The sequence below is a fragment of the Mytilus edulis genome, chromosome 6, assembly GCF_963676685.1.
Source record: "Mytilus edulis chromosome 6, xbMytEdul2.2, whole genome shotgun sequence".
In the NCBI taxonomy this organism is placed as follows: domain Eukaryota; kingdom Metazoa; phylum Mollusca; class Bivalvia; order Mytilida; family Mytilidae; genus Mytilus; species Mytilus edulis.
Window position 1 is genome coordinate 6,428,582 of NC_092349.1, and position 26,662 is coordinate 6,455,243.

The 26,662-nt window shown below is 31.7% G+C and overlaps 1 protein-coding gene across 1 annotated transcript in view; it reads right to left on the minus strand.

The window, feature by feature from the left end:
• Window positions 1–3,086: 3,086 nt before the first annotated feature.
• Window positions 3,087–26,662, minus strand: part of LOC139527025 (lissencephaly-1 homolog) — a 29,569-nt gene continuing 5,993 nt past the window's right edge. The window contains exons 3-13 of the mRNA XM_071322269.1: window positions 26,144–26,222; window positions 25,512–25,586; window positions 24,773–24,979; window positions 19,759–19,855; window positions 18,133–18,207; window positions 16,012–16,114; window positions 15,214–15,310; window positions 14,298–14,429; window positions 13,194–13,304; window positions 12,719–12,875; window positions 3,087–7,242 (exon numbers count right to left, since the gene is read on the minus strand). Coding sequence (XP_071178370.1) covers window positions 7,169–7,242; window positions 12,719–12,875; window positions 13,194–13,304; window positions 14,298–14,429; window positions 15,214–15,310; window positions 16,012–16,114; window positions 18,133–18,207; window positions 19,759–19,855; window positions 24,773–24,979; window positions 25,512–25,586; window positions 26,144–26,222 — 1,207 coding nt within the window. The 3' untranslated portion in view covers window positions 3,087–7,168. The remainder of the gene's footprint in view (window positions 7,243–12,718; window positions 12,876–13,193; window positions 13,305–14,297; window positions 14,430–15,213; window positions 15,311–16,011; window positions 16,115–18,132; window positions 18,208–19,758; window positions 19,856–24,772; window positions 24,980–25,511; window positions 25,587–26,143; window positions 26,223–26,662) is intronic.

The window sequence follows — 26,662 nt, forward strand, 5'->3', positions numbered from 1 at the left end:
TCGATACTCATCCTGTCGCAATACTTGGAATAACAAAATACAATCATTTTCGAATCTACAGTATATAATTCATAGGTTCATTAATAGTAGACATGAACTTCCTTCAGAAAAATTCATTCAATAACTTATTGATATGTTTGTTTTATCAGTTCATATTGGTATGTGATGTCCATAAAATTCTTGGCTTCTTTTTATATATATATTTTTTTAATCCTCTGAACAGCTGTAACAAGAGTGCACAAGCTGAAATGTCTCGCCTTCTTTGCTAATCATTGATATTATGCGAGTCCAAAATATAAAGCTTTACTTCAACTATCACATAAACTTAACATGATCCAAGAAAATGAGGTCAAGGTAATAAAAACCAAACAAGAAATACATGTACACCTTACAATCATGCAATACACTAAATATATTTGACCTATTGCTAATAGTTTCTACGAAACACACTTAACCAAAAGTAAACATTGAGCGATAAAACAAGAAAATTAGGTCAAAGTCAAGTAAATCCTGCGAGACTGACATGTTCATTTAAGAAATAATTCATGGGGGTTTGAATATATCTTAATTTTACCACAGGTTGGCCCTTTATGACAAATATTTTACCCCAAGTTAAAGCGAGGGGTAAAATATCGGCATAAAGGGACAACCCTTGGTAAAATCTCGATATATTCAAGCCCCCGTGAATTATTTTGATTCTAATAGGACAAATACGTCAATGGTTTTGGATCAAAGCACTCTAGGTGCAGGCATTATTTGCCGTTCCAATAAATAAACGCACTATTAAATTGACGTATAAGAACGGAGCAAACTGAATAAGTGACATGCTTAAACTGTTTACAATAAAATATTTAGATAGGTTTGGATGAATCTAAATGACAATTGTACTTATGTCTTATAAGTATACAAAACTAGAGGCCCTTACGAGCCTGTGTCGCTCACCTTGGTCTATGTGACTATTAAACAAAGGAAGCAGATGGATTCATGACAAAAAATTGTATTTTGGTGATGGTGATGTGTTTGTACATCTTACTTTACTGAACATCATTGCTGCTTACAATTATCTCTATCTATAATGAACTTGGCCCAGTAGTTTCAGTGGAAAATGTTAGTAAAAATTTACAAATTTTATAAAAATTGACTATAAAGGACAATAACTCCTTAGGGGGTCAATTGACCATTTCGGTAATGTTGACTTATTTGTAAATTTTACTTTGCTGAACATTATTGCTGTTTACAGTTTATCTCTATCTATAATAATATTCAAGACAATAACCAAAAACAGCAAAATTTCCTTAAAATTTCCAATTCAGGGGCAGCAACCCAACAACGGGTTGTCCGATTCATCTGAAAATTTCGGGGTAGAAAGTTCTTGACCTGATAAACAATTTTACCAAATGTCAGATTTGCTCTAAACGCTTTGGTTTTTAAGTTATAAGCCAAAAACTGCATTTTACCCCTATGTTCTATTTTAGCCATGGTGGCCATTTTGGTTGGTTGGCCGGGTCACCGGACACATTTTTTAAACTAGATACCCCAATGATGATTGTGAACAAGTTTGATTAATGACATAACCGTTATATATGGTTTTAACTCCATCAGGTAAAGTTGACCCAAGATGTATTTGGCTATCAATTATAGGTCATTCTTGGTTTAATTTGGCCCAGCAGTTTCAGTTTCACAAAGATTTTTGTAAAAGTTAACGTAGGACGACAACAGACAACAACGCCGGACGCCAAGTGATGGGAAAAGCTCACTTGGCCCTTCGGGCCAGGTGAGCTAAAAATGGCTTATATAACACATTTTAGCATCGTTTGTTTCGTTTCCTTGTTTGTGATGATTTTCAGTTTTACAAGCGTGTATTTCCCGTAAAATGCTTATATTCTGATGTCATAGAAGCAAGTGATGTGGGAGTAAGATTGGAACAGCCCAAACAATATATTCATATTTTACCATGGTTCTGTACTCAAAGCGCTTGAAGGATGTCTTGTTAGAATGTAAAATATTTTCATACGTCAAATATATTTGACATATTGCATACAGTTTTAGAAAGAAAAAAAAAAACTTAACTTTGATCACTGAACCATGAATATGAGGTCAAGGTTAGATGACAACTGCCTGCTAGACATGTACACCTTATAATAATTCCATACACCAAATATAATAGACCAATAGCATACAGTATTAGAAAAACAGACTAAAACTTAAAAACTTAACTATAACCACTGAACCATGAAAATGTATTCAAGGTCAGATGACACCTGCTTGTTGGACATGTACACCTTACAGTCATTCCATACACCAAATATACTAGACCTATTGCTTATAGTATCAGAGATATTGACTTGACCACCAAAACTTAACCTTGTTCACTGATCCATAAAATTAAGTTGAGATTAAGTGAAAACTGTCTTACTAGCATGAGGACCTTGCAAGGTAAGCACATACTATTAAAATATAGTTATCTTATAACTCAAATTAAGAGAGAAATAAACATTACAAAAAATTTGAACTTTTTTTTCAAGTAGTCACTGAACCATGAAAATGATGTCAAGGATAATGGACATATGACAGACAGAAACTTTGTAACACAAGACATCTATATACAAAGTATGAAGTATCCAGGTCTTCCACTTTCTAAAATATAAAGCTTTTAAGAAGTTAGCTAACGTTTCCGTAGCAGCTGCTACAGATCACTTACCCTATGTAGCGCTTTCTGCGACAAAAGTTGTAGGCCTGACAAAAATTATATTACATGTATAAAATGATTTTTTTTCCCTAATTCTATGCAATACTTTGGATTCATCATTTTTCAGTATTCATGGGATATCAGTTCTTGTCGGTATTGTCAAAATAGAAATCATGAAATGTTCAATGAATAAATTTTGTTTCAAGCTTATATGTAAACCTCAACAAAATGTGAAATCAAATGAACAAAAAATACAATTTTTCCTTATTAAAGAAAAATGTGTACACAAGAATAAATAAATGAATCCAAAGTATACTAAAAAGCTGCAAAGTATAAGATTGACATCTGAATCTTCCCCAATAAATCCAAGACAAGAAGAATACAACGAACAGCTAAATCTGATGGATATATTATTTATTTGACAGACATAACAATCAGATCAAATTTAAAATCTTTGAAACAAAGCTACGAAGATACACAAGCCTTTCTGATGATGAAAGACAGGCAAGCTGCTTCAATGTCATTTAAGAAATGATTTTGTTTTTTATAACATACCAGGCTTAATCATTTGAGAGATGGTATGATTTTATCAAATGCTTTTATCTCTGGTAAAGGGAGACAATAATCTTTGCAATTATTTAAGGGTAGACAACCCACTCAATTTCACATTTATCAAATGCTTTTATCTCTGATAAAGGGAGATAATAATCTTTTAAAGTTTTAAAGGGTAGACAACCCATTCAAGTTCATATTTGAGCTGGTTTATCAAACAACTTCCCTGACCTGATACAGCTTGTCTATCTTTGGTCAATGACTAATAATACTATATGATTAATCTCCTTCCTTTATCCCACAATAGCACTTACAAAAATACATGCATAAATTAGCTATTTATAGCAATCAATTTTACACACTTTATTTTCAATGTATTTTTTAAACAATTTTTTTTCATATTTTTCTACAATTTTTTTTCAATCTAATAATGAACAATATGCATGTTTTTTTAAACATTTATTATTCTTAATAAAGTGTGAATAGAAATGTTTACACCTTGCAAGAAAATTCCCTGTTTTCGGTTCTATCATATACCATAAAATAGCTTATGGAATTGATAGATAAAAGTGAAAAGAAGGATTTTTCTGCAAATTATATACATGCCAATTTTCAAGCAATTTCATACATCCACTTTCTGTACTCTCACATTAAATGAGAAATAATCTACTGAAGTTTTCTGTAATTTGAATGTTTACAGCATACTCAAGTGAATCGAAATGAAAACAAAAGACTTTAATTATTACTGAAAATTCGGCATCATGTTTTTTTCCCATGTAAATAAATAATAAACAATTTTAACAATGGTATTAAGATGTTCTGAGAGAGTTCCATTTTCTTGCTCTGTTAAAACAGTTGATACGACCTTATATTGAATCCGGCATCATGGTTCAATGATGTTAAAGGGAGTATCAGTGACTTAATTTAAATCAAGACATAAACCTCCCTTTCGAAACTTGCATCATGATGCCTTCACAATATAAGAACATTATTTTTCAAAAAATAATTATTTCTTTGGTACCAATTAATGTAAACAAATACATTTGAACTTCATTCAGTCAAAATTACTCTTTCATATTCCAACAATGATATACAACAGTGTACAAAATATTGATTTTTGATTTTATCATTAATCATTTTTCTCTTTCAGTTTGGCGATCGCATTTGATGAATCTTTAGTTGAAATAAGTAATCACTTTGCATGGTAAAATGGGTGCCTTTTCTGGGATCAATCTTGTTGATTAACTTGTTGAATTTACATTGAGATTTTCTAGTAATATTTGATGACCTACATGGATTTGATAAAGATATGCAGGAAAAGTCACAACACAAAAGAATTAGCAGAAAAATATTTCTGACAAATAGAAACATTTTCTAAAATAACAAATGGTTGAACAACATTAAAATGGTTCTTGGCACATTGTGGTTTTATCAATGCATAATTAAAACAAGCAGCTAGGCTGCAAAAAAACATAGTTAAATCATGGGGGACTATTTGACTAGAAAATCCTTTTGTCTTCAAATAGCACTACGTGTATAATTTGTTAATGGGGATAAAATGAAATCAATAAATTGGATGAGATAAGAAAGTAATATCACAGAACAGCTTGTAAATGTGTAAACCGGGTGGTTAACAAAGATATCATTTTATACATTTTTATTATTTTAAGGGAATCAAATTAAAAATTGACAACCCAAATTGCACAAAAATGAAAACTTTTTTTTCAACCTGAGATTCAATCATAAATGCAACCTGCCAAAAAAATTGAGAATTGATAAATTTGTTGTTATGTTTATAACCAACAATTCATAGATTTTCATGTTATAAACAACAAAATAAAATTTATTAAAACATAAGGAAAAAAGTTTTAACATATCGTAGCAAAACAAATACTTAATTTTATGAACTTTGTAAAACTAGTAAATGTTTTGCTATGTAAATGAACAAAATTCATATTAATATCATTCAGGTATACACAGTAAATTTGAAAGGTTAAATGTGGTACTGTGAGCAAAAGTATGCAGAAAGTCATCCATTATGCTATTGTGATACACAATATTATTGAACTGTGACCAGAAAAAAAAATCCAACTTCAAACTTTAAATTTTTTTCTAGGTTCACAGATCAATTTCAATATTAATATCAATAGTTCAGATATGAAAATACTCTGAAATAACAGTGAAAACAAAATAATAAATAAATATTGATATAATACCTACAACATAATATGTCAAATGGCAAGTTTGTGTTGACTATGGATGCATGAACAAAAATATTCAACAGCTTAATATCCCCTTCCATGCTGACTTCAATTTTCATTATAATTATTGCATACACTGTAGATTTTCAAAATAAGAAAAAAATGTTTTTTCTTCAGAATTGAACACAGCAGAATTGACTATAGAACAACATAACCATCTCAGGATAATAAATCTGATACATTTTGAACCCTTCGTACATAAAAAAGATTGCGATATTTATGTGTATTACATCACAAGTATATCAGTTTAACTAAAACAATACCTGAAATTCAATTATAACTTTTTAATATATATATATATATATATATATATTTCAAAACAATTTTATCTGATTTACAATTTAATACAACAAAATTTGATTCCTTTCTTAGTTTCAAAATTAATTTGCACAAACACAAACAATTAAAAATGAATTTCTGGTTGATTTACAAAGTATTAACAAATATATGTTATAATATAAGGCAGTGCATTTTGAGTGTAACAAAAAGTAAGAAAGACAGTACAAGATAAGATGAAAGATGGAGAATTATGCAAAAAATATTCAGTGTTTGGAAAGTAAATCTTATTATTGATCGTTTGATTTGAAAGTTCAATAATTCTAAAGAACAAAAAAAGTCAAACATGGAGGTTTCACTAAGATCTCTAATTTTTCTTCTTTAAGTTGTTTAACTGAACAAATTTCATAATTGATATCATAATCAATTATATTGTTTGAATAACTTATTGTTGTTTTAGAAATAGTGAAAAGCAGTTCCATCTTTTTCTGTTTTGACATAAAAGATGAGGAAAACTTATGTCAAAATTACCAATCATTCTAATGTCAATATATAGTTTACTCTCGTCACTGGGGCTTCTATTATTAAAGAACTTTGAATTAGACAATTCATTCAAGTTTAGTAAAACAATATGTAATGTATATTTCCCAAACGTGCACTCCATCCAACCCAAGCTCTATGATCAAGAATATAGATATAATTTTACCTGTGACCAACATCTATAATTATACATTAAAATTCTATTGAATCAAATTGACTAATTAAAAAAAATATTCTAAATAAATATGCATCTTATAATATTTCTTGTCCTTTATGTCTGAATATGTGCCTTTGGCTACTGGCAAATTTTTGTCCATTCTCTCAGTTGCCATTTCTGTACATCTCCACGGCAACCATTAATTGAATTTATGTAATCATTCATATAATTCAATAGTTTTTAAAAGACAACACTTGCACTGGAAGCGAGCATTTGAAGTGAAGAATGCATTCTGATCAACAGTAATACATTTGGATGATTGCACTGCAGAAAATCATGACTGCAAGAGCTTGTAAACAGCACTGCAGAAAACCATGTCTGCACAAGCTGGAATACAGCACTGCAGAAAACCATGTCTGCACGAGCTAGTATACAGCACTGCAGAAAATCATGTCTGTATGAGCTAGTAAACAGCACTGCAGAAACCATGTCTGCACGAGCTGGTTAACATATCAGCAATGTCAAGATGAAATAAGTTAGCAACGACACATCAATTGGTTAAATGTTTCATGAGAACAACGCAGAGCTGTAACTTCACAAACATCACATAATAATTGGCACATTTAGTGCCAGAGTGGAACAGCTGGTTAATTGGTGTTGTCTCTAAAATTTGTAGACTAAATATCGGTGGCGTTAACGACATTCCCATACTTTGACACTTTGGTCTACGGAACCAGTAATCACATATGGAGATGATTTGTGCATGTCTGGAAAGATATAAGCAAGAAAATAAAATCTGTAAAAAAACATCTTCATGTTGCAATTTTTATATAAAATATGTGATTCAGTGTTCTGATTATATGAAAAGTCCATCAAGTGTAATAAGTTGATTATAATATACAGAAATTTTCATAGCTCAGTATTATGATCTTAAAGCCCTGTTTAAAACTACTGAAAGTATAAAATTTCCAACCCACAAATTATTTATTTTTACATTTATTTCTGGTATGACTTTATTATGTAGAATTATTTTTTTCTAATGATACATGTATCTTCTGTTTGTGAAATCTCTTGAAACTATATATACAAAAATAAATCATTATAAAATGTGCACACCTTATTTGTCGTACATATTTGCATTGTTTTGTTTTCAATCAATCTACACCACAAGTGCTGAGGATTTATTATTTTTTCATATTTAACACCATTTTTTAAAGATTTTCCTGGGCAAAGATGAACCATAAATTTACATGTTCAATGAAATTCAACTTTTTATAGTCTTGTGTGCACCCTTCAGCAAAACAAGGAAATCAAATAACTATAAAAACGCAAGTTTTCCTCAATCCATGAAGATTGGTACCCACCAAAATAAATTAATCCACAGTGTATTGGAACATTAAATTATTGTGTTTAAAATTATTATATCATTCGAATATCTAAATTGTGTAAAAATGCATAATAAGTATGAATAATCAAACTGAGTAATTTCTTTTATTTCAAATGTTAAGCAGTTACCAGCATTTTTTTTTTCATTTTCACTTCAATTGATATTTTCTAGATCATGGGCAGGACTTGATACTTGATAATATTAGGCTTCCAAGTATCAGGTAGCAATGTCATACTTTAATTTCCATCTTAATTTATGTCTAAACCAGACTCACTTAACCTCATTCTAAACTAGAAATTAAATCAAAGCGCTGTAAGCGCTGAAGGCAGTTAACCAAAAACCAAGGCAACCGTAAATATGAAAACTGTGGCAATGTTGCCTCAACATTAAACATTCATATATAGTACATTCATGTTTATCTAATGATTTATTTATTAAGGCAAATAATTTATATGTTATCAAGGTTTCAAAAGCAATGCATATATCAATGTATATTTTTTTATGGTGTGTCTGCAGTGGTACAAGTTCCCAATGATTGCAGTTGTTCTACTTGGTAGTTAAACTTGGTTTTATTTGACTGCTAAAAGTTCAATTTGACTTAGTATGAACATGTTAGAGTATGAATGGACTGGTTTCCCTGGAAAGAAAACTGAGTTTGTGTTCTATAGTACAAAAGTTATGAGACACGAATCAGACAAATGTTCACTACAACAGGGATCAAAGATGAGGTCTGACTGACTTGCCCATAGTAAATGTAAATGATTTGTTATTTTGTCCCATACATATGAATATATATAATTTAGGGGTGGGGATCTCAACGGTTTTCAAGTTCTCAAACAGGTAGGGGTAGGCAGAGGATTTAGGGGGCAGCCCCCCCCCCCTTTTAGGGAAAAAATTTGGTTGCTTATATAGGGAATCCTTGAAGCGTGAATGGAGCGGACCCCTCTTAGGTCAGTCAGTGGGCCCCACTTATGAAAATTTCTGGATCCGCCACTGGGGGTAGGGTGACCCTAGGGACTTCCCCTACATTTCATTTTATTTGTTATATTGTCCCATACATGAATATATATGGTTTAGGGGTGGGGATCTCATTGGTTTCCAAGTTCTCAAACAGGAAGGGTAGGGTTACCCAAGGGACTCCCCCTATATTTCATTTAATTAGTTATATTGATCCATACATGAATATATATTGTTTAGGGGTAAGGATCTTGACCATTTCCAAGTTCTCAAACAGGGGGTGAACAGTGACCTCAGGGACTCCCCTATCTTTCATCTGATTTGTTATATTGTCCCATACATTAATATATATGGTTTAGGGATTGGGATCTCGACCATTTTTAAATTCTAAAACAGGAGGGGTGGGGTGACCCCTAGCGACTCTTCCTATATTTCATTTGATTTTTCATATTGTCACAAACATGAATATATATGGTTAAGGGGTGTGGATCTCGACCGTTTCCAAGTTCTCAAACAGGAGGGGGTGGGGTAACTCCAGGGACTCCCCCATATTTCATTTTTTGTTTATTATATTGTCCTATACTTGAATATATGCAGGGGCGGATTCAGACGGGGAGGGTTGCGGGCTTGCACCCCCCTTAAATTTGCAAAGCATGGGTTGTTCTCAGCTTAATAAAGAATATTCTAATAATTTTACCTCAATTTTTTTTTAGGCTCGCTCTGCTCGGCGAAAATTTAAGTTTGCGCCCCTCCTAACCTAAAATCCTGGATCTGCCCCTCATATGGTTTAGGGGTGGGGAGCTCGACCGTTTCCAAGTTATCAAACAGGAGGGGGTAGAGTGGCCCAAAGAATGCCACCTATACATCATATGATTTACTTACATTAAGGTATATATAATATAGTTGCATTATTTGTGAAAATAAAGAATGAAACTTTCAGCTACTTTAATTGATGACCCTTCAAAATTGAGAAAAAAAACAAATAACCCCTCGAAATTGCAGTAATATGTTTACACTTTAAAATCATCTCACATGCATTATCATCATTTATCATTTATAAAGAAAATTTAGACTGTGACCATGAACATGTATATTGTTAGATATACTGTTCCCAGTTGTCACGTTGTATTGGATTTTTAAATTAAAATTTATCAAAAAGTAATTTTTAGTTTCTGAATAAAATATTTTTCTGCATTCTTTCTTTTACATATATCTTTTGGTTTACAATACTAGTGTTTATATTCATTTACCATGCATAGATGTATTTTTTCACCTGCTTGGATTTATTTTGTAAATGATCGTCAAACCCGGAATTACTCTTATCCGCTTCCGGAATCGGATCCGATTTTGTAAAATTTTGTCTTCAAGGCCGCCATTGTTATGGCACAATGTTGTTTTTGTCAATCAGATACGATTTTACTCGAATTTATACAATATTTGTCGGCGATTTTCTGTATAAAGCTAGCGGTTGAACAAAATGAACATCGCCGTCATGAATAATAATGATAAAAATAAGTTTTTAGCTCGTTTAATTGGAGACTTTGGTGAACATGGTGAAAAGGTTTGCAAAGTAATTTCTTATTTTCTTTCAAATGTAAAGCGACTACGTCGGGCGTAGCTAGAAACCAACTATCCTAGTCGAAATTCCGCTTGCAAAAGTGGGAAGGTCGCGGACCTCGGACCACCGCTAATTTGCACACCTGCCTCCAAATTGAAAAGCTACGAAAATTTCTTTTTCTAATTTGAAATTGCCGCCAACAGCATGAACAGTTGAACTTATTATATAATAGACTACTGACGTAGTTGTACTACGTATTGATGATAAACAATATTCCTCCGACTTTTGTCATTTGGGAAATCTAAATTGCTTGTCTTAAGAGATTTTCGGCGATTAAATATTTCATACAATTGTTCTTTGACAACTTAGCTAAAAGCACAAGTCATAATGAACTACACAAGGATTCTTAATAAGCACTACTTCCTATGTGTAACTTTAAAACTTTTGGATAAATCGACGATCATTTAAGGTTTTTCTGTTCATTTTTTTTGTAATCCAGAATAAAAAGTATTAAAAAAGTGTTCCATTAGTTATATATAACATAATAACAAGCTAGATAATAACAATGGCAAGTATTTCAGGATTTATTGGGTAGAACACAAATCTAGGGTGCTCGCATAATGCAGCTTAACTGCATAAAAACTGAGCACTTCCAGTGTCTTTTTTAATCTTTTCTGATAACAGTGTACTTCATTGGAAATATTGAAGAAATGAATACATTTTATGTTTTGTGACAATCAGGGTTTCCGCTGGCGGTCGCCATTTTTGCAATTTGCGAAAAAATAATAATTGTGGCGATTAAAATTCGTCATTGGTGAAAGAATTTGGCGAAAGAAATAATTATACGATTTATTTTCTGCCATCTTGTTTATCTACATTTTTTCGGGTTTCTCGGATTTTACATGATCAGACAATATACTCGGAGTTCACCTTGAACTGGTTTAGATTTTGACAGAAAATCAACAATCAGCTGATTGTATTGTGTGATATCAACGACAAAGGACTAACTAATAAAGGTGTTAATTGTATTGTTGACATTATGATATGGTTAAATGGCGTCCGTCATATACATGTCACAAAAGGATCATTTATTAACTACTTTGCGACGCACGTGTTCGAAGCAAAGTTTTAACGTCTCCTTTCCTTATAATGATAGTCCAGAAAAGAAAACTGTTGTTATGACGAAAATTTATTAAAAGCAAGAACTATTTCCGATTTAAAACTTTATCCTTTGACTTTGATATCGATAATTGATTTAAATGTTAAAAGTTTATTCATTACAATTTAACTGTAACAATGTAGACTCTAAGATAAGTTTAAGAGAATAATCAAAGACAACCATGGGGAAAACTCATCTTATTTAGGGAGGGGGAAGGGGGGGGGGGGGGCGGGGGGGGATTGAACGAAAAATATATAATGTTACATGGCGAAAAAAATTACAAAGTGGTGAAAAATATATTGTTTTGGCGAAAGAGGTGGCGAAAAAAATAATTGACCCAGGGGAAACCCTGATGACAATAATAGCGTTTTAGTGTTTTCTTTGTTTCGACATCCTTTAATTGACTACTTATAGTGAGAAATAAACAGGTATGAATGAGCTTAGTGCGCTTAACTTTCAAATGTGAGTTTTCAGGAGCCTGTAATTCAGTGGTTGTCATTTGTTTATGTGTTAAATATTTGTTTTTCTTTCATTTTTTTATATAAATAAGGCCGTCAGTTTTCTCGTTTGAATTGTTTTACATTGTCATATCGGGGCTTTTTATAGCTGACTATGCGCTATGGGCTTTGCTCATTGTTGAAGGCTGTACTGTGACCTATAGTTGTTAATGTCTGTGCCATTTTTGTCTCTTGTGGACAGTTTTCTCATTGGCAATCATACCACATCTTCTTTTTGATTCTTAATTGTTTTGTGAACATACCTATGGATGTAAAATAGTGTGTGAGAGTTTCCAGAGTTTTGTGAACTTATCTATGGCTGTATAAATAAAGTGTTTGTATGTTATGTCGTTCTTTATAAAACATTGGCTAGAGATATAAGGGGAGATATAAAAAAAAAAATTTAACCACACCACATTTTTGAGCCTGTCCCAAGTCAGGAGCAGCTGGCACTTGTAAGTGTTCAATTTTAGTTCTATTATATGTTTTGGAGTTTAGTGAGGCGTCCTTTTTCACTGAACTAGTACACAATTTTGTTTAGGGGCAAGCTGAGACCACTACCGACTGCATGATTTTCTCTCTGTTTTGAAGACCCATTGGTGGCCTTTGGCTGTTGTCTGCTCTTTGGCCTCTTTGACCTATTCCGCATTTCCATTCTCAATTTTATTTGTGTTTCTGAACTTACCTATGGATGTAACGAAGTGTGTGTGAGCTTCCAGTGTTTTGTGATTCCTTCTGTTTTTGATGTCCCACACTCGTAATGTCTTGTCATCAGAAGCACTAAGAATATATTTTCCTCCAGGGTGGAATATCAGTCCTCTTACCCAATTGTCATGTCCTATCTGTTAAAGTAATAAAAAAGTATGGGATAACACAAATAAGCTGTACATAAACATTTTTTACTTTACATCACTTGGCAATCTTATTATATGCACTATTTTTGGAGCATAAAAAAAAAAGTAGGAAGTGAAAAAACAAAAACTGTAATTGCTGCCTTCATCGACTATTTTAAAACAACAGCAAACTAAACTTAATGTACTGGATCATGAAAGCTCTTGACAAAATATCTATTCCTAACTTCCATAAAGTTTAAGAAGAAACTGAAAGTATTTTTTTAATGTGTTAAAAACAAATATAAATGAGTTTCTAATTATACTTACCAATGTAAACAGACATAGTCCTACACTTATGTCCCACATCTTGATAGTCTTATCTCTTGATCCTGAAATCAAGAATGGTCCACTTCTCGTATTCCCTTTTCCTTTTTTGGACTGAAAAAGCATTAATTTTTCATTTGTATTACTGATAAAGAGAAAATTTCTTAATCTGTATACATATTATATTAATAACAATTACTGCAGAGTCATTTAATTCATATGAATCAATGTTTGTGAATAGATCAAAAAATGTGTATTGATGAATATTTGTTGGATTTTCCAGAGTCATGACAATTTGCATACAAGTTAATAGATCAATGATAGTTAACTGAAATATTTGAATATGTAGTTTACCTTTATCCATTTTCATTGGTGTTCCACAAAAAATTATGAATCTATTGTATCAGTTTTGAGGCATAGAAAATGTCAACAATATTTTGCAGTATGATGAGGTGATTGTGATTTCATTAGTTATTATTATACTTTATATTATAATTTTCTATTAGATCTATTTTTAGAATTATTTACAAAAATTCAGATTCTAGGTTAAAATCTTAGCATTTATTCCAATAATTAGTCAAAAAATTATTAGAGTGTAGAATTTTAACAATTAATAACTTAAATTTCCAATTAATGCCTCAAAATATAAATTTAAAACCACTAGGGCCAAAATCTAGCATACATGGTAAATCAGCACATTAATTTAACATTATTTTTTCCCCCATTAAATTGAATGAAGAAAGCAGGTAATAATCAGGACTTTCTAGAATTAGATTAAAGATAAAACTAATTTTGTGAAATTGAGAATAGAAATGGGGAATGCTTCAAAAAAACAACTAACCCACCCATGAGACCCAGGCCACCTTTGGGTCTTCAACTTAGCAATAAAATCGTGCACCCAGAGGCAGTCTTCAGCTGGCTGATAACAAATATGTGTACTAGTTCAGTGAAAATGGATGTCACACTAATTTTGTGTTCACCTCCTCTTTTCATGATGCTTCTTAAATTAAAAAGTTTGATCATGTGAAAAATTATAAAATGACAGGACCTCATCCTTTTATAGAGTTAGACATTAGCAATATAATGGCATAGGATAGATGAACCTACATCTGTATTAACAGCTTCATTGATGTCATGATGTGCCGTCTCCGGAGCCCAGGCTATACACTCCACAACATGCTCATGTTCTCGTAACTCAGCTTTACATTCTTTGGTTGCTGTCACCCAGACACGTACTGTCTGTAACAAAACAAACACGGTTTATTTAATTAAATCGTTTTAAATATTCTTGCAAGAGTTACAGATTTTCTTCTTACAAAACTATTAACTTTTGTTATATTTGAGAACAGATTTTGTTTTATTTCAAGAATTCAGCAGGTTTCTGGATAAAGGTTGACATGACAATTGTACTCAGAAGTCAGAACTTTACTTATGAATAATATGATACAGAGATAAGGATGTCTAAAATAGTAGCCAATTTGATAAAAAAAACAAAAAAACATTAAAATAAACAAACTAAACATTTATAAAGAACTATTTTTATTGTGCTTGCATATCATTTAATGAAAAAGGTTGACGTGGCACTACTCAAATTTATACTTGATTTGAATTTGGTGGTCATGAAAATTGTGTATAAGTTTAATAACAATTGTTTGAGGCAAACTAAAGTTAGAGAATGGAATTTTTCCATTCATAAAGGGGCATTACTCTAGAACCAGATCAGTGACACCTCAAAATTCAAACTTGATCTGTATTTTGTGGTAATAAGCATTGTGTATCAGTTTTATAACATTTTGGTTGAGGTTAACTTAAGTTAGAGAATGAAAAAAAAAATCAGCATTTCTTTTACATTTGTAAAGGGACATAACTCTAGCATGGTTAAAGTGATACTACCAAAATTCAAACTTGATCTGTATTTTGTGGTTCATAACATAATTTTTTTCTTTAAATTTGTCCACAAGCCAACAAGTTGACATGTTAACATTACCCAGCCATATCAAAAATAACAAACAATGAGCCATACCTGGTCATTAGAACAACTAGCCAGTAAGGATCCATCATGATACACTCGTACCATTCTCACCCATTCTCTATGCCCAGTAAAAGTCTTCACACAGTACCTGATAATAGAAATAATACATATGTACAATAAAACAGCAAATATTAGCATTTACTTTCCAAACGGGTCCAGATGCTTTTAATTATTTTGTTCTTCTAACAGAGAGGGTTCTATGCATTTATCTTGAATTCTCATTAATAGCAATCACACAAAACATCTTGTTATTTTTAAGGCTGTTCCAGAAAATACTATGTCTCCCATCAGGCAGGTACTTTTTTAAACCCCCACTTTCTGGAATCACCCTTATACTGAAACAACACCTCCTGAGAAAAATGTCTGTGAAACAGTGCTACTTCATGAAGTCTTGTATGGTATGCAGATGCAAACCATAACTGTGGATTATGACAAGCTTCACAATCCATCTTATGTTTTAATGGTAATTTTGTCATACAGATCTGGTTTTTAAGATCATTTAATGTATTCCATTTAATACACTTATCTATACTTGCATTTCTGATTTAACCTTTAATACACAAGCTTTCATGGTTTTGTCTAATTTTGCATACAAGCCTATAGAAAATTTGTCTTTTGTTTGTCTAATTTGTGGTTCACCTATATCCACGAAAAATTGGTATCCAACGAATAATAATGAATCCACAGTACCCTAAAACTGCTAACGTCATTTGGTTTCTGGTGGAGAGGATTGTCCCATTATCATTTATATTTTTTTAAAATCAAAATTAACCAATAATGTCTCCATACCCTGAAGATATCTCCCACATCTTGATTGTTTTGTCTCTGGAACACGAAAGGATGAAGTCTCCACTGGGCATAAATGTTAAACTGGAAATATTGTGGTCATGGCCTAAAAAATATAAAACTCTTCTATACATACCACAAAGATGGAAAAAAATGTATACATTTAATAATAGTCCTAGATCTTAATATTAATTATTTTCTGAAACACCTATTCCATATTTTAAAATAGCTGGAATTTCAATTCATTTTAGCTGAAATTTCTTTTTTAATTGTGAACAATTTAAATCAGAATGCCATAGTTAAATGTTGAGATTTAATAACAAAACAAGAATGTGTCCATAGTACACGAATGCCCCACTCGCACTATCATTTTCTATGTTCAGTGGACCGTGAAATTTGGGTCAAAACTTTAATTTGGAATTAAAATTAGAAAGATCATATCATAGGGAACATGTGTACTAAGTTTCAAGTTGATGTAACTTTAACTTCATCAAAAACTACCTTGACCAAAAACTTTAACCTGAACTTCGCACTATCATTTTCTATATTCAGTGGACCATGAAATTGGGGTTAAAACTATAATTTGGCAGTAAAATTAGAAAGATAATATCATGGGGAACATGTGTACTAAGTTTCAAGTTGATTGGACTTCAACTTCTTCAATAAACAGCTGTGCCATGAGCGCATGATACCCCCGACGTGTTATGTGGAAGTCTTATGCAATAATCATCAATATTTTATGAGAAAGTTTTAAGCAATAACCATATATTGTTTTAGAGACACAGCGGGACATGTGAAACCCCCCACCCTGTTTTTTTTTACAAAAACTAAATATTACCAAAATAAAATTTTGAATCAAAACCAAAAAGTATACAGATCTTTAGATTAATATATCAAAGAAGTGTGTAAAGTTTTAAGCAATAATCATAACTTATTTTTGAGATACGGCGCGACATGTAAAAAACCCTCCCCTGTTTTACAAAACACTCAATAACTCAAAAATAAAATTTTGAATAAACACCAAAAAGTATACAGATCTTTAGATTAATAGAACAAAGAAGTGAATAAAGTTTTAAGCAATAATCATATGTCGTTTTTGAGATACGGCACAACATGTAAAAAAAAACCTCCCCCTTTTTTTACAAAATACTAATAACTTAAAAATGAAATTTTGAATCATCACCAAAAAGTATACAGATATTGAGATTAATATAACAAAGACATGTGTAAAGTTTTAAGCAATAATCATAAATCGTTTTTGAGATATGGCGCGACATGTAAAAAAACCCTCCCCCTTTTTTACAAAATACTCAATAACTCATAAATGAAATTTTGAATCATCACCAAAAAGTATACAGATATTGAGATTAATATAACTAAGAAGTGTTTATAGTTTTAAGTCATAATCAAGAATCGTTTTTGAGATACAGTGTGACATGTGAAAAAAACACACCCCTGTTTTAGTTATAAAGTGCCGTAACTCAAAAAGTTTAAATCTTATTTTCACCAAAAAGTATACAGATCATTTGACCATCATAAGAAACAACTATATTAAGTTTCAAGAAATTTGGATAAGTCGTTCTCAAGTTACGGTGCGACATGTTTACGCCGGACAGACAGACAGACGGATGGACGGACACCGGACATTTGTATACCATAATACGTCCCGTCAAAATTTTGACGGGCGTATAAAAACTACCTTGACCAAAAACTGACGAACGGACACACAGATGGACGGACGGACGAACGGAGGCACAGACCAGAAAACATAATGCCCCTCTACTATCGTAGGTGGGGCATAAAAAGAGTAATTAACTTAATAGAATACTGTATAGCTCATTTCAATTTAACTTGACATTTTAACCTAAGTGTATGACCAACACACAATTGTAACTTGTCTGATCCTATTGATTCATTACTGTGTTAATGCCACATCAGTTTGAGAGTTGATTGTTGGTTGCCTCATGTCCAGTGGCAAATAGTTCATACATGTTGTAAGCTCTGAATGATAATGCAGCTCCAGTGTGAAACGAAAATCACAATGATCCAAAACAAAATCACACATTTTTCTATTGCATTATGATTATGAAACATATAAATCCAAAGACAAAACTTAATACATACCATATAATGTTTTGACACATTCATAATCTGTTGTGAAGTCCCATATCTTAATTTTCATGTCAGCTGAACATGAAACTGTAAAAAAAATAATTTTACAATTAACAAAAGTTAAGATGTCATATTTTCAATAGGTAATGTTAACAACAGACAATTGTTTAAAAAAAAATTATTTAAGGAACTCTTCAACATAAATAAATTGACATCATTTTTTTTTATTCAGCAATCAAACTGAGTATTAAAGGTTATCATTCTGTGTAAACTAGAGCAATAAGTGACAGTCAGTGTATACTTTTCAGAACAAAGAATACAGAAGAACCATCAATAATTCCCTTCCATTGGGAAACCAAGAAAGTGTTCAGGAATAAAGAAATAATCAATATTTGTTTCTCTATAAATGAGAATTGCATACATGCATCTGCAGCAAAAAATATGAGTTATCTCCCTTAATTAAAATTACAAAAATATACAATACCTGAAAAAAGCCCCAAAAATCTAAGTATTAATATACTGACCGGCCTTAGAAACGCAACACTTGATTATTCTTTTCAATTTTCATTTTTAATTATGCATTTTTTTGTAAACAAACTTATAAATAGAAAGTTCTCTCATTACTTAAATGTTTGAAAAAAAAATGCAGTTCGAAAGTTGAATTGATTACGTCATTTTCGATGTTCAAATATTGTGGTATACACTGAAACCCTGGTTTTCCCCTTACCAATGAACGTGTCACCGTCAAAAGAAATGACTGCCTGTAACAAACGCCAAAATGATTGTCAGAATGTGCTTTGTCAATTATGCGGTTTAAACTTAAAGGCTCTAAATGTTTTTTCTGCAGTCGATTCTTTGCCAGTTCAGTTAATGGAAACATTTATGGCATAAATTTGTGCAAAATTTCATTCATCAATTTGGTTAGCAGTTGACCTTGCGGCCGTAGATCTGTCTCACAAATGACGTCTAATCAAATTCTATTGACGTTGCATTGTCACTACTTGTTGATCTAGTCTTTGATGGTCTTCAACAAATCCAGTCTACCGGTACCATTGTCGGAAGGACAGTAAGACGAGTTTCTGACGTAAATTTTTTGTGTTGCAGCACGTTCACGTTTTCCTGTTTGCTGAATTCTAATGAGTTGATTCAGCTTTTCATTCCTGAGCTTTGGCAATATGGAGATGCAACAATTTTTAAATGATTAAAGTGGGTGCAAGGATTGAACGAACTGTTTCACAAAGAAAAAAAAAACAGAAAAAATCTTTATTGGCTCAAAATTTCTCTTTCTGAAATTTCGTGCGATCTAAAAAATCTGGTATGTTCAATAACCACAGGTAAGTCAGATGTTTATTTTTCGAAAGGGAAAGACATATGATGAGCATGAATAGTAGTTGTATGAGGATCAAACATTATTTGGTGAAAAAAAATCTAAAAAATGAGTGTTGCGTTTTTAAAGCCAGTCAGTATATGATGGATTTATAATCTTGACATTAAAGTTTGGAAATAATTTGTGTGATGCCACCATTGTTATAAAAATGTCAAAATAACTTTTTCTCCTAAATTGTCCTACATAGTCTTGATAGAAGGGAATATGATTTTTTCAGCATTTATTGAATTGCTTTTAAAAGACATTTTTACCTAAGTATTTTCCTGTGTTATCAAATGCTATGTCTTGTACAGAATCTGTATGGCCTTTCAAAGTTCTCTCATAATCACCCGTCTCATAGTCCCATAACTGCAATGAGACAAAATGTCAAATGATTTTTATAAATAATATACAGTCGACTCTCGTTATCTCGAAGTCAGCCGGACCAGAGAAACATTTCGAGATACACATAGTTCGACTCAAACGAAAACCGGAAGTTTGACAGAACAAGGCACATAACTCTTGCTTAGCTTGGTAAAGCTAAAATAAATCCTGGAGAATATGGGAAGGGGATCGATATTCTGGTATCAGATGGATGTACTTGTATGTCATGGTCTTTCATTATTATAATAACATTATTTTTACTTGTTCAATTGTTTCAGTTTCAACCTTTTCCTATGGCTTTTATCCGAGTGAGTAATTTCCAATCGATAGTTGCCTTATTCAGGTCGTTATAATTGACAAAATTCTTTATTCTCGGATACGAGAGACTTTAGAAAATTAATATTCCTCTTCATTTTATTTTATCTCACTCTTTCTTTTCAAAAAAAGAAAATACAACAAGATCAAAGATGCCGATTGAGTAGTTTTTAGGTGATCATCAACGGAAGTCATAATCCTTACTTTATACACACCCAAGCTCATTAGTGTCAATCACAATTAATTGTTTTGTAAACATTTTAAATACTTTTTCATAAAATTGAGAAAGGAAATGGTGAATATGTCAAAGCGACAACCACCCGACCATAGAGCAAACAACAGCCGAAGGCAACCAATGGGTCTTCAATGTAGCGAGAATTCCCGCACCCGTAGGTGTCCTTCAGCTGGCCCCTAAAATATGCATAATAGTACAGTGATAATGGACGTCATACTAAACTCCGAATTATACACAAGAAACTAAAATTTAAAATCATACAAGACTAACAAAGGCCAGAGGCTCCTGACTTGGGACAGGCCCAAAATTGCGGCGGGGTTAAACATGTTTATGAGATCTCAACCCTCCCCCTATACCTCTAGCCAATGTAGAAAAGTAAAAGAATAACAATACGCACATTAAAATTCAGTTCAAGACATGAACATTAACAATGCATCACTAATTATTTATAAAAATTCTATAAAAGATAATCTTAGGTAAACACTCGTGGAAATAGCATGTCATAAATCAATACAGTGGTCAGTGACGGGAAATTTAATTACACATGTATTGTCAGATTAACTCTTCAATCCATTTAAATGCCGGAGGTCATGTTTTGACATGTGTGTATTAGTTCGAGATAAATAATGAATTTTTAATGCTTTTGTTAACATTGGGATCGTAAATTTCGAAATTTCGACTCATCCAATTTCGACTCATCAGGAGTCGAATTACATACATTTATATGGAACAAAGATCGGGACCACGTGAAAACTTCGACTCATCCGAAATTTCGAGTCAACCGAGTTCGAGACAACGAGAGTTAACTGTAAATACAGTTATCTACGACATTTCCGGACAATAATAAACTACTTGTCTATGTGCTTATGTCTGAAATATAATTTGCAATTTGCATAATAAATCAGTTATGCTGTTATACAAAAGTTCAACAACTACTAAATATTAAACAATTACCTTTACAGCATGACTATTTTAATTAAATGTGTTTTCAGGATGAGAACATGTTTTTTGTTGGGTTTTTTGTACATAAATCACTGACTGTTGGTTTTCTCGTTTGAATTGTTTTGCATTTTGTCATATTTGGCCTTTGACAGCTGGTTGATTGATATTGGTTTTGCTCATTGTTATAGGCCATACACTGACCTATAGATGCCAATATCTTCTTTGACTGATTTCTGGGGGATAGTTGTCTCCTTGACAATAATACCACATCATATTTTGTATGCTGATCTAAATATGAAGCATGCATGTCTTAATTTGAAACAAAGATTTAACAGGGTAAAAACTTTTTTTTCAACCTCAGTGGGGTATTTTTGTCAAGTATATATTACTGGCCATGGTCTTGTCCGTGTTTTAACAGTCTTCACGTTATGAGTATTACAGAACTCCTACATATACACTGGTCATTTGGTCCAGTAATTGATGTCATTTTACTTGACCAAACTATTTGTTACTGGACATTGTCACAGGTCTGATGATCTTTGAAATGACTGGTGGTATTACTGCTCAAATAGCAACTTTGTTAACCAGGTGCTCCGCAGGGCGCAGTTTTATACGACCGCAGAGGTCGAACCCTGAACAGTTGGGGCAAGTATGGACAAAACATTCAAGCGTGATACAGCTCTGAATTTGGATTGTGATCAAATTTTTGACAATACATGGTTTTTTTTTACACAAAACAAATGTCAAGATTTTACAAATCAATTAAAGATTTCTTCTTCAAACTTTTTAAATCTAAAATTAAATAGTTGACACAGCATAGGTTTCTGACACAGAATGAATGTGGTCTAATGAACTTAAAAGTTTTTTTTTGCCTTTGAGCAATTCACTATGCTGTTGAATATTAATCCTCTCAAAAAAATGTTTGAAGATTGGTTGGTAGTAAAAGTGAATATACATTGTTTATTGTATAAAACAATAAAAAAAACTTCATCAGAAACATTTTATATTGGCAAATTTCCAATGAAGTTATTTACATAAAGTTATTGGCAAATAAAAATAGAAAATGACATCATAGTCATGTCTGGCAAATGTCCAACATACACTATCTAAAAACATTTAAGATAAGATAAGGAAAAAAAGCTTCATCAGCAACATTTTATATTGGCAAATTTCCAATGAAGTTATTTACATAAAGTTATTGGCAAATAAAAATAGAAAATGACATCATAGTCATGTCTGGCAAATTTCCAACATATATTATCAACTACTATTCTATACAAAGAAAGATAACTCCAATTGAAAATTAATTGCTATTGCACAATATTGTGCAATTAGATATTTCTTGCTATTGTGCAATACTGTGCAATTGAAAATTTCTTGCTTTTGCACAATACTTGATATGGAATCCTGATTTGGACCAACTTGAAAACTGGGCCCATAATCAAAAATCAAAGTACATATTTAGATAAAGCATATCAAATAAGCCCAACTTTTTAAATCTAAAATTAAATAGTAGACACAGCATAGGTTTCTGACACAGAATGAATGTGGTCTAATGAACTTAAAAGTTTTTTTTTGCCTTTGAGCAATTCACTATGCTGTTGAATATTAATCCTCTCAAAAAAATGTTTGAAGATTGGTTGGTAGTAAAAGTGAATATACATTGTTTATTGTATAAAACAATAAAAAAAACTTCATCAGAAACATTTTATATTGGCAAATTTCCAATGAAGTTATTTACATAAAGTTATTGGCAAATAAAAATAGAAAATGACATCATAGTCATGTCTGGCAAATGTCCAACATACACTATCTAAAAACATTTAAGATAAGATAAGGAAAAAAAGCTTCATCAGCAACATTTTATATTGGCAAATTTCCAATGAAGTTATTTACATAAAGTTATTGGCAAATAAAAATAGAAAATGACATCATAGTCATGTCTGGCAAATTTCCAACATATATTATCAACTACTATTCTATACAAAGAAAGATAACTCCAATTGAAAATTAATTGCTATTGCACAATATTGTGCAATTAGATATTTCTTGCTATTGTGCAATACTGTGCAATTGAAAATTTCTTGCTTTTGCACAATACTTGATATGGAATCCTGATTTGGACCAACTTGAAAACTGGGCCACTAATCAAAAATCAAAGTACATATTTAGATAAAGCATATCAAATAAGCCCAAGAATTTAATTTTTGTTGAAATCAAACTTAGTTTAATTTTGGACCCTTTTGGACCTTAATGTAGACCAATTTGAAAACTGGACCAAAAATTAAGAATCTACATACACAGTTAGATTTGGCATATCAAAGAACCCATTTATTCAATTTTTGATGAAATCAAACAAAGTTTAATTTTGGACCCCCATTTGGACCAACTTGAAAACTAGGCTAATAATTAAAAATCTAAGTACATTTTTAAATTCAGCATATCAAAGAACCCCAAGGATTCAATTTTTGTTAAAATCAAACTAAGTTTAATTTTGGACCCTTTGGACCTTAATGTAGACCAATTTGAAAACGGGACCAAAAATTAAGAATCTACATATATAGTTAGATTCGGCATATCAAAGAAGCCCAATTATTCAATTTTTGATGAAATCACACAAAGTTCAATTTTGGACCCTTTGGGCCCCTTATTCCTAAACTGTTAGGACCAAAACTCCCAAAATCAAACCCAACCTTCCTTTTATGGTCATAAACCTTGTGTTTAAATTTCATAGATTTCTATTTACTTATACTAAAGTTATGGTGCAAAAACCAAAAATAATGCTTATTTGGGCCCCTTTTTGGCCCCTAATTCATAAACTGTTGTGACCTCAACTCCAAAAATCAATCCGAACCTTCCTTTTGTGGTCATAAACCTTGTGTTAAAATTTCATTGATTTCTATTTACTTATACTAAAGTTATTGTGCGAAAACCAAGAATAATGCTTATTTGGGCCCTTTTTTGGCCCTTAATTCCTAAACTGTTGGAACCAAAACTCCCCAAATCAATCCCAACCTTCCTTTTGTGGTCATAAACCTTGTGTCAAAATTTCATAGATTTCTATTTACTTAAACTAAAGTTATAGTGCGAAAACCAAGAAAATGCTTATTTGGGCCCTTTTTGGCCCCTAATTCCTAAAATGTTGGGACCAAAACTCCCAAAATCAATCCCAACCTTCCTTTTGTGGTCATAAACCTTGTGTTAAAATTTCATTGATTTCTATTCACTTTTACTAAAGTTAGAGTGCGAAAACTAAAAGTATTCGGACGACGCCAACGTGATAGCAATATACGACCAAAAAATTAAAATTTTTGTGGTCGTATAAAAATATTTCATGCTGCTGTAATTTTTTATGGAGATCACTGCACCAAAATTTTCAACGAACAACATTTTTTCTACGACCACTTTACCTTTATGGTAGCATCTTCACTAGCCGATACCATCACACTAAATGTAGGATGAAATATAACTCTGGTTACAGGACTTCTATGTCCACTGAGAGAATATCGTTCAGGTGGGCGAGGGATCCATTCCGTTGGGCTCCGTTTGTCTCGTGTGGGTCCTCCTGCATTAAATTCTTTCTCTGCTTCAGAAAGTTTACCTTCCAGGTCAATAACCTGGGCAATAGAATAAAATATAGTCATGATAGTGGTAAAGTAGTATAGTCATGATAGTGGTAAATAGTATAGTAATATAGTAGTAATCAGCTTGTTACTTCTGTTTGATAATTATCATTAAACAAAAAGAAATCTTTTGAAATAGACAGTTTATTATGGATTCATTTATTTTCAAGGGTACCAATTGTGTTAGTAGATATCTAATTTTATGGTTTGGCAGAGTCTGTGTACATGCTTTGAAAAAAATCTTAATATGAAAACTGACAATCCTTGTCAATTAAGATCAAAGTTAGACATATTATCGATGATCTTCATTTGCATTATTTTTTACTCGCTCATATATTTCACATCAATAAATCGCAAAAATTTGGTTTGTTGAGTATCATGAGTATAGACATTTGTCTGTTGGTATATTTTGTTACATTGATCTGCAGTTGGTTTTGTTTTTGTTGTAATTTTTGTTGTTGTTGGGTTGCTGTCTCATCAACTTTTACTTTTATTCATATCATAAATACAAAGAAAGTCTGCCTACCTTCTTTTGAAGTCTGATTACGGATGTCCATTTTTTCTCTAATAATCCAGCATATTTTTTATCCACTTCACCAGGCTACAAATAAACATTTTTTTTAAATATTTAACCATAGTTTTACATACATCTATGAGACAAAATAATGTTGTCAAGACCTGTTATTAGATGAAAATAAAGACTGGAGGTTTTTAGTTACATGAGTTAGTATCTGTTATAATTTAGCAACTATAATTTATTAACATGATTAATTCTTAAGTAAACAAAATTTTCAAACAGACTTTCATTTTCATTGAGAAACAAGAATTTTTTTTTTTGTAGAAACAGCATATTTTATTGGTTAAGTCGACAGGTTAAAGGGAAGTCAAGAATACTACAAATCAGAACCTTCAGATGTACATTGTTTATCCTTATTTGTTAAAATTTCTTTGATCTTTCTGTGTGATTATCCATCTCAAGCAGTACATATAATCTGCTGAAGTGAGCTTTTCCAAGTATCATAAAGTAGGAATACCATTGCCATTCATGACAATTGCCTCTATAAAATAGCGACTAACAGATTAATTATGGTCGTTCCAATCTGAGGATGTTCCTCTCCTTTTCAGAACTATAAATAATCTATAAATATAACAACTCACCATGCTGGTTTCCTTTTGGAATTCTGACAAAGCACTGAGGTATCCATTTGATGCTAAATAATCTGCTATTGCACGATTCCTAAAAATATAATAAGAAAAAGATTATAATAACATTGAATAAGCTATTGTGACTGAAAATGCTGAAAATTAATTGATATATATTCTTAATTCAATACATTCTATCACAGAGAATTTTACATGGTTTGCAGGTTACTCTGAAATTTTTTAAAACAAAATAACTAGTTTTTAAATTATCGCTTTAGTTGAAGGTTTCAGGATTTCAAAGAGAGTGTGCCACCAAGGCCAAGGAAACATTAGAAGTAGGAGTTGTAAAAGTCTATGCTTTAATCACATGAATCATGTATCTCTATAATTGGGAATAAAATCTGTTTGGTTTTTTTAACTGTCACTTCCTTGACTTCATGTACTGTAAATTCAGAAATTATTGTGATGTTTTTATTATTGCGAAAAAAGCGACAGGGTTATAATCGCAATAATTTAAACTCTCATTTAGAATCT